Genomic DNA, 9,187 nt, shown 5'->3' with positions numbered 1-9,187 from the left:
ACATATTAACGTTATTATTTAATGATGTATTTATTGGATTCATTTTGGCACTTGGGGACCTCCATACAGGGATGCACATTAGTCTGAAAATCAAAATGTTCCCCTCCACTGTTTTCATTGTGTTTATTTCTGATCAGATATTATATTAGAACAATAGAATGGCTTATATAAGGCCCATTATTTGCATGGCATCCTTCTTAACAGTTTGCAGCTGTTATCTCTTTCCCGTGCGCTGAGCTGACAGCGGTGGGATAACAGCTCTGTAATGAAGAGGTTGGTTTGAGAGATAAAGAGTTAAACGTGGCCGGGCTCTGCAGGCTGTGATTGGCCCGCAGCTGCAGCGCGAGTCTCGGCTGTGTGCGCGCTCCTGGAAAAGTCACTCTGTGGATGAAGCGGACTACACGGACCGGACTGGACTTCCCTGAGTTTTCTTTTCCCTAACACTTTGGAAACTTTGTTATTGTGATTTATGGAAGTGTCCGGTTTTATTGCAGCCGTGAATCCGTTATTTTATCCCGGAGAGAGGCATGTGCTGGTCTGTTAGAGGTCGGTGGAAAGTCGACCGCTGTCACTTTTGATTCATGGACTCGACACGGACTTTAGCTAAAAGCATTTCAGTCAAGAGGCTGATACGAGGCTGACTTAATTCACTGAATATTAAGGTATGTTAAAGTCCTATTTATACTTTTATTTGCATTCTCACCCGACCTTCATTTGAGCAGCTGGAGGGATATTTTACTGTAAGCACATCAAGAAACTAGCCAAAAGCAACAGTTTCCATGAACGCTTTGCTTTCCCAGACCTTGATTTTGTATCTGAATATGTCGTTTAGATACATAACTGTGCTATTAAGATATTCAGCACTTTTTAAACCCTCAATATTGACCCTAATGTAGAGTCCCAAACCTAGGTGTCTACCTGTAGTTGGAAGGAGTGGAAAAACTGCACACATCCTGTGTTATTTAACGTTAACTTTATATGTTAATATTGCCATTAAATAAATTCTGCTTGGTTTTCATTTTAAAATCCTTAAACTTCCTTATAAACCACAAAAAGATCCCAGGTGTCTTAGTTTGGGAACTTCCAGTTTGTTAGTGATATAGTGCATATTAGGTTTGGTCAGGACTTTTATAAGCAAGCTATAGTATTTAAACTATTTTGTATACAAATGTCTTGATATCCTCCAGCAGTGTAACTGTTTGTGCATGTGTCTTTCAGGTTTAGGGAAGATGAATTTGTCTTTGGACAGCATGGACATCCTGAAGATTGTGTTACTCATCTTTGAGGCTGTTTTGCTGACTGACTGCGTAAGAGGTGAGCTGCTTCATTTTTTAAAATTATTTATTTTTTGGGTTTTTCTTTTCATTTATACAGCAGTCGTAGCTCATTATTAACCAAGCTGACTGGCTGGTTTCCTGTGAGCCTGAAGAAAGCCTCAGTTGGGTTTTGAATGCTGTCGCGCAGAGAAGAGATGGAAAACTTAAAACTCACAAAAATCTCTAAACACAGCCCAAAATCAACACAGGACAGCAGAATGAGAGAGGGCAAACCAGCCCGTCCCCTACCCCTAGTTTGTGTGTTTCAGTCATGGCAGCGTGTGTGTGTGTGTGTGTGTGTGTGTGTGTGTGTGTGTGTGTGTGTGTGTGCATTCGCTACAGCAAAACCAAACAAACATCATCCATCAGCTTCCCAGGGTGAAAGAACACAAGTTGGTGTAAGAGTCCAGCTCTCAAGTAGCTGGCCAAAGGGCCTGACTCACAACACCCTGTGTCTGTGTGTGTGTTCATGTGCGTGCATATTTTCTTGACCGTAACCCCGACTGGAGAGTGGGAAACCTCAGTCTCACCACAGTTCACTGTGCTGTTGTTTGTGCCAGTATCAATACTCTGCTTTATAAAGACAACTTACAGTGAGCTTGTCAACAGCTCGTGAACAGCTCTCGAGACAATTTCTGTGATTTCATCCACCATCACCGACTACTGAACCATGTCTGATGCAATCCAGTGGCATGAGTCAAAGCCAGAGGCAGAATTTGTAACTTCGCTTCAGTTTTTAATGAGAGAAATCTGAAAACCAGAACATTTCCCCCGAAGATTATACTCTGGCAAAACAAGCAGGCTCTATAGCGCCTTCTTTATTCTCCCCGCTCAGCGTGTGAGTGGATTCAAGAGGCGTCTGATAGGTACAATACCTGCATGTGGCTATCATGGCTCAAGGTAGAAGGGGGCAGGAGGCGGGGGTGGGAGGCTTGGCGGCAGTTTAGAGGGGGAGATTACATCTGTGGGTCTGCAGACAATGCCTCATTCACAGCGTGGCAGCCGTGCCTTCACGGCACAACTAAACCAAAAGTAAACAAGATGTGAAGGCTAAATCAGATTAGACAGGCAATTTTCTGTGTTTACAGATTAACATATGTCAGCGAGGGAGCAAAGAAAAACGGGGAAGCCAGCTTGGACGGTGGGGAGCCGAGGTCCGATGGGTCCTGAGCTGATTTAATGTCAGGCAATGGGAAGCATTTGCAGCCTGCTTTTCATAATTTCTCTGAAAGTGGTTGCAGATGCAGGGACACATGTACAATTGCAGATATGCGGCTGGCAAGGAGTCTGAGCGAGATGATTTTTGTACGTTCCCTGACAGTCTGTGAAGTGTAAATATCCCACAGTTCCAGCAACAGAAGCAGGGATACAGTGGGTTCTGTGTTACAGTCCAAATGCAACAGCTTGACTCTGACATGCTGTGAAATATAGCCTGTAGGTGGGGGTAGTTGATTCAAAGCTTCTGCTTTTGTAGCGAAGCGAAGGCCAGCAGAGCTGTTAAGCTGTCCCTGTAAAACTTAACAGTGTATGATGACATCGTTGACAAATGTAAATGAAATCATAAAGGACGGGCCCCCTTTTCGCTTGTGTGTGAAACAGTAAAAACACGTAGGGAGTGTTACTTTACTGCTGTTATCTAAACACTTCAGGCAGTGCACCTGAGAGGACAGTAAGTTTGGGTGAACGACTTTGAGCCTGTTGCTGTCAGTCACCAGGTGACATCTGACCCAGGACCCCCTGCCCTAGTACCACAGAGAGCCCCAAATACACACTCAGTCATATACACACAGACCTCCCTCTTTCTGTGCTGCAACGTCACAGCTGGACCCCCTTGTAGCCACTGCACTTCCTCCATCTTAGCACCTTCTGCCGCCCCCCCCCAAATGTGCTGCTCTGCCTCCCCAAGCAGCTGGAGGAGGTGCTCGGTGATGTGTCCCAGCAGAGCTCTAACGTGGTGACAGGTCTGGGGACTGTTCGGCTCTGCTAAACGAGGAATGCAGCAGCCTGGACATATGGATCTGCAGAAATGCACCCTGGGAGAAAAAAACAGAGGCACCAGGTGTCCCTGTTATGCACCGGGGCTAGCTAACAATGTGCACAATGAATGGTACTATTTTGGTGCATTTTAATTAGAACCAGGCATCAAATACAGTGGTCCTTTTAAGCTGCTGCACTAGCCCTTTCCTTTTTTCTTATGTGATTTAACCCCACACGTATTTCCTTCACTTCTAAAGCTATCTGGCAAAGTTTAGAGCATGCAAACTCCTCTGTGACCCTGTTGGAAAATATACATTTTATAGCAGAGTTACATCATGGTTTCATACCAAGAATGCACTATGAGATAAACTGCATGCCAAAGGCTTTTAAAATCACAAGGCTGTTTTGGCTCTCAGACCATTTTCCATTTCCTTAAACCGTAATGACGCTAGTTTCTGAGCAACAAAATGCCCCAAAGTCCTCTTATATATATATATATATATATATATATATATATATATATATATATATATATATATATATATATATATATATATATGTATATATATATATATATATATATTTTTTTTTTTCCTGCATAGTAAGAAGGTGTAACAGTGGCTTGTGGGCCAAGCTGGTGAGACGAGGTGGGGGAATGAGAAAGGGTAGAGCTGAAAAGCTGTTTAACATGTTTGTTTGTTTTTTTAATCCTCCTTATGCAACTCGCACTTTAATGCCTCATTTAGTGCTGGAAATAAAATCAGCTTCATGTTACCTTTTTGTCTTTCATCCCACACCAAACAGCAGAAGTCAAAGGAAGACGCACTTCATCTTTAAGCCGCGACTGGTCCGGCGCATCGTTTCTGTTTCCCACACCACGCGTCCACCAGTGAATGCCACCCTTTTAAACACATGTCCCCTTCTTTTTCTCTGCATTTCCTCTCATTTATTACCAGTCTAAAGTCGAAGGAAGTCAGTTAAGTTAATGTGCTGTCGTTAAAAACAAGGCTCGAGCTGACCTTTACTCCCACCCAGCCTTTCTCAGCTCTTCACAGCCCCATATTTACAGAGGCTGGGTCCATTTGCAGAGAACAATGGATGGATTATTGTGTGCAGTGGTCCCCCAAGGTTGGACAGGGCGGCGGTAATTAATTTTAAACCCTCGTCATCCCTTTTGACTGGACTTATTTGCCGTGTATTTAAGCTCATAGCAGACGGGGGACTCGCTTTTCCTGAGGTGGTGCCACGTAGGCCTGCGTGAGAAGAAGTTACGAGAGCGAATGGGCGCTGCTTTCGTGCCTCTGAATATATGCGTGCGTTTTATTAAGCAGCCTGAAATTACCCTGAGAAAAGTCATGATAATGAGACATCCAAGGAGCGCGGGGCAATTTGGAAAACCTCAGAGGTAGACCAACAACTATTCCCACTCCACCTCCTTCCCCTCTAAACCAGGTGGAAATAATATACCTCCTGCCTACAAATCCCTCTGTTTCTATCGCGGAAATAATGTTAGCAGCGCTATAACAATCCTTGTTCCCAATCTATCAGCGCACAATGCTGACCCTGTCAGTTCAGGAGGAAACATTTGGTGGGAGGAATGTGTCCGACTTCACCTCTCCAAGGGGAACGAAAGGAAAGAGCCGTAGCCGTGATAAGTAGTCATAATGGAGGTCACTCTGTGTTTACTTTAGCGGGGTCGTATAATCCTGGTGAGCAGCACTCCCACTCATTGACTGACTCTAATGGACACTTCAATTAAGATTCATGTGGAATTTCAACAAAGTATTGTCTGCCACTTTCAGCTGTATGCTAATGTTCAGATTTTTTCCCCCTTTCTTTTTACTTTTTAAGAAAGTCCCCATGTCTGTGTGTGTGTGTGTGTGTACAATGCTCATTAGTTTGTTTGGGCAGTTGGCTCTGGGAGTGTTTTCAGACCACACACACTCTTCCTGCCTGCTGAATGGATTTGAGTTCAGCTAAATAGAATTCCTTTTGCTCCTGTTAACCTTCGCGAAACCCACGGAGCTGCTCGCACAGAGGCGTCGGGACGGCCACCATTCAGATGATAATCGACTTTGTGCCTTTCGCTGGTCTGACTTGCACTATTTAGCAGACGTATGAATAACAGATTTGTGTTAATTGGCAGTTGCTTGGTGTTAAATAAGATGACACCGGACACTGTTTAGACTCCACTCTCAGAGCTGCTGCGTTACACCCTTGGCCAAAGAAAGCGAGTGGACGGAGTGACTGGAAGCAAGCCTTGTGGGTGGGTAGGTGGGAGGGGGGCAAGGGTCCCTGCCTTCCTGGAACCTTACAAGTGACCTTACAATAACATTTCAGCCCCACAGCGGGAAGTGTTTGTCTTGCGCAACCCCTCCTTCTAAGCCTCCTTCATTTCTGCAGTCTCGCTCTGTTTTCTCTTTTCTTTCGAGGAGCCAAGTCATGGAGAGCCTCCCCGAACCCCCCGCTCCCCCACCCAGCCACCTTCCTCCCTGTTTTGTGCTCCACAGCTGCTCGCTCAGTCAGTTTAGTAGGAGAAATGATGACATGCCAATTGATCTCCACTTTCATTGCTCAACAGGAGAAGCTGAGGTTTGTTTTCCTGTAAATTTTAACTTCTAGATTTATGATGCATACCTGGGCACGTGAGTTTGGGGAGGGGGGGGGGGTGTTACAGAAATTGAAACTTTACTTCCTTCTTCTCCTGCTTCTCCACATCTTTCATCTGGCGTTAGATCCTGGTTGTATCTCCAACAAAATATGTACCAAAGCAACATTTTGTTGCCTCGGGAAAATACTATCTATACTGTCAACTTTAATGCGATGATGGCCTCGAAGGTGTTTCTTGGACTGAGCAGGTTTGGACAAGTTTGAGAGTTGCCATTGTGATGTTAGTGAATAAAAGGCTGATTTAAAGAGCAGAAATATTATCTGCCCCATCTGACTGTGTGTGCCTGTTTGCTGTACTTGCCACAGCCTGCTAGAATCTGTGCTGCTGAAGTCTCTGACTGACTTATCAGAATACCAAATCGTGCACCCAGGGTGAACCTGTTGCATATCATTTGAGGAGATCCTTATTGTTTTCCATCCACTTTTATTTTTATTCTTTTTGGTTTTGAGTCAACTTTTTGATTTTTAATGCATTACTACACATCAAACCATTAAAGATTGCTCTATCTTTGTTTTTCTGTGTTCCTTCTTCTTCCTCTGTCTAGGGTTTAATCTGGAATCTCTTGACAGTCCCTCACACAACCCCTTCCAACCTCTGACTAACCCTGCCACTCAGCAGTTAAAAGGATGATTGAAAGTTATGGTGGTGGCAACAGTGGTGGCTGGCCGGGCTTAAAGAAAGCCGAGCCAAGGCATGGCTGGGATAACGAGCTCTGAATGAGGCTTCTGCTTCTCTTCTCAACCCCCCCCCCCCCCTTGTTTCAGTTCTCCTCTGATGAGCTTCAGTAAGACCCCACTTGGCGTTGAGGCTTATTCACTTCCACTTTTTATCGTTAAGGATCCTTTTGAATGACCCTGGAAAGTATTTATACATTGTCCCCATTGATTCCAGTTATACAGTCTGGTCTAGGCTACCGCTTCTCACAATATGCCAAAGTAGGAGGATTTTTCTGTGAGCATCCAGGCTGTTGTGATGGAATCTGCATGTGCCCGTTTCTGCACGGGATGTGAAGGCTCGAAGCTCTGATTTTTTTAATTTTTAAAAAAATTTATTATTATTTTGGGGATGCACCACTTTTTCAAATGAATAGAAAAAATCTGTCCCCCTTGACATGAAGAGTGCAGCGGGAGGAAAAGTCATTTCAGGGGGAAAGAGTATAATCTGTCATATTTTATAGCAGAGCTACTGCTGTCCCAGGCTGGAATTCTGCACCATGCAGTGAAACTGATTTGATTTCCTCCTGCACAGAGATGTGAGCTTAGGCCTTGGATCAGTCCCCAGTCTGGATGTAGATAGATTTTAAGACTTGGCAGACGGTGGCAATATGCCAATCATACAGTTACTGTGTGCCTTGATTAGCTGAACTGGCCATTATTTTTGTGTATTTTCAACCATGCAAGCACAGCAATGATGGCAGTGTCAGTCTGTCCAGGCTAAAATATTTCAACAGCTGTTGTGTTACTATGAAATCTGTACAGTAAAGGTCCCCAGAGGATGAATCCTCCTGACTCTGGCTTTCATACCAAAAAACTACTTTAAATTATATTAACAGCTAAAGTTTTACTTTATTGTTGGTGTAGACTCTGAGTGAGGTGGGTGCCAACAATTGTGGTCGTAGCTGAGAGCTGTCTGCTTGGGATCACCACAGCACTGGAACTTGTGGTAGCTTTTTGCTCTTTTTTTAATGCAGTTATCAGACAGATTACATGTATTGCTGTGCACTTAATTGTATCCAAGAGGTATTTTGCTCAATTTCAGTGAGTGAAATTCAATTTTTATTTTATTTATAGGTTTGCACTTATGAACATGTTCATAGTCAGTGACATTACTAAGTATGGACATCCATCCGTTTTCTACTGCCTGTCCAATTAAGAGTTGTGGTTTGGGGGCTGGAACTCATCCCAGTTTTCATTGGGCCAGAGGCGAATGACTGTGGGAGGAAGTCGGAGTAGCTGGAGAAAATCCACGCCAGCATGGGGAGAACATGCATACTCCACATAGAAAGGTTCCAGCCAGCCGGTTGATTCCAACCTGGACCTCCTTGGTGTGAGGCAACAGCGCTAGCTATGCCTTGTGATACTGTGCCGATGGCACCTCTGTTCTGCTACATGGACCACCCACTCACACAAATATATATTTAATTCTGGTTCCAAAAAATCCAAAATGGCACCGATCATGATGCCAAAATTATTCCAATTAACGTGCTTAGGGACACACCCATAACTCCAAATCTCCATTATGCAGTTGGATAAGTTATTAAATTCACCATCTTCAATGGAAACTTTTCATTGACACCAGCACTGATTTTTTTTTATACAGGTTGTAAGTATGTCTATTAAATGCTGTAAAACTGGACTAAAATGACATGGAAGTCTGTGGTGATTTTAATGACTCGCTTTTGGAGGCATCCTCAAGTGGCCACTCGAGGAACTGCAGTTTCTGGTGCTGTTTGTTGGCTTTATTTTTCAGCTGTCGGGGTTTCACCTTGATCACACAACACTTGATACTTCTAACCTGGTAGTCCACCAATCAGTGAGTCGCAGTGGCTAAGTCTGTGGTTCAGATTGAAATGTTATGTAACTCTTGGATGGACCGCCACAACATTTGCTCCAGAAATTCAAGTTCCCTCGGGGATGATGTCATCTGACTTTGCTGATCCCTTCAGTTTTCCTTTAGTAACACCAACAACGGGTCAAATAGCTCATTAATTCAGTGAACGCTTGACTGCTTATACTGGATGGATTGGCACCACATTGTGGGCAGAAATTCACGCTTTACAGGAAGTCTATTCTTCTTTGAATCCTTGGCTTTCTCATGTTAGTTCACTATGAGAGTAACTTTACTTCATTAAAAGTCCAACAGTCATTAATGACTGTTGGAAAGAATGCCAGACATTTGTGGTTCCCAGAGGATTCATTATAAAAACATGAGTCCACTGACTTTTTACATGAACCCATTATCAGGTCAAAGGTCAAAATGAGCCCAAAATGTTGGTTTATGACCAAAGTTTCTATTAGCCTTAATGCCTTGCAACTGCTAGATATTAAATCTAAAAAATTCAGCATGCCACTATTTTAAAAGTGAACATGTTAGCATTTACCTGAAAGCCCTGTTTACTGCTGTAGACTCTTGGACTTATTATTCTAGAAAGCTTTTTTGTTGTTCGCTTATTTTTGATATCTGGAAATATGGAAAATCGATGATGTAACAGATGTTCTTGCAG

The 9,187-nt window shown here is 43.5% G+C and overlaps 1 protein-coding gene across 1 annotated transcript in view; it reads left to right on the top strand.

Moving 5' to 3' along the window:
- Positions 1-365: 365 nt before the first annotated feature.
- LOC146686552 (fibroblast growth factor receptor-like 1) overlaps positions 366-9,187 on the top strand; it is a 33,559-nt gene continuing 24,737 nt past the window's right edge. The window contains exons 1-2 of the mRNA XM_085441428.1: positions 366-662; positions 1,219-1,314. Of these exons, the coding sequence (XP_085297554.1) occupies positions 1,230-1,314 (85 nt within the window). The 5' untranslated portion in view covers positions 366-662; positions 1,219-1,229. The remainder of the gene's footprint in view (positions 663-1,218; positions 1,315-9,187) is intronic.

The sequence above is a fragment of the Copadichromis virginalis genome, linkage group LG19, assembly GCF_057382275.1.
Source record: "Copadichromis virginalis isolate Kocher_CV1m ecotype Utaka linkage group LG19, C_Virginalis_male_GT1.1, whole genome shotgun sequence".
NCBI classification, from domain to species: domain Eukaryota; kingdom Metazoa; phylum Chordata; class Actinopteri; order Cichliformes; family Cichlidae; genus Copadichromis; species Copadichromis virginalis.
Note: the sequence above shows the minus strand (reverse complement) of the source record. Positions and strands in the feature narration are given on the sequence as shown.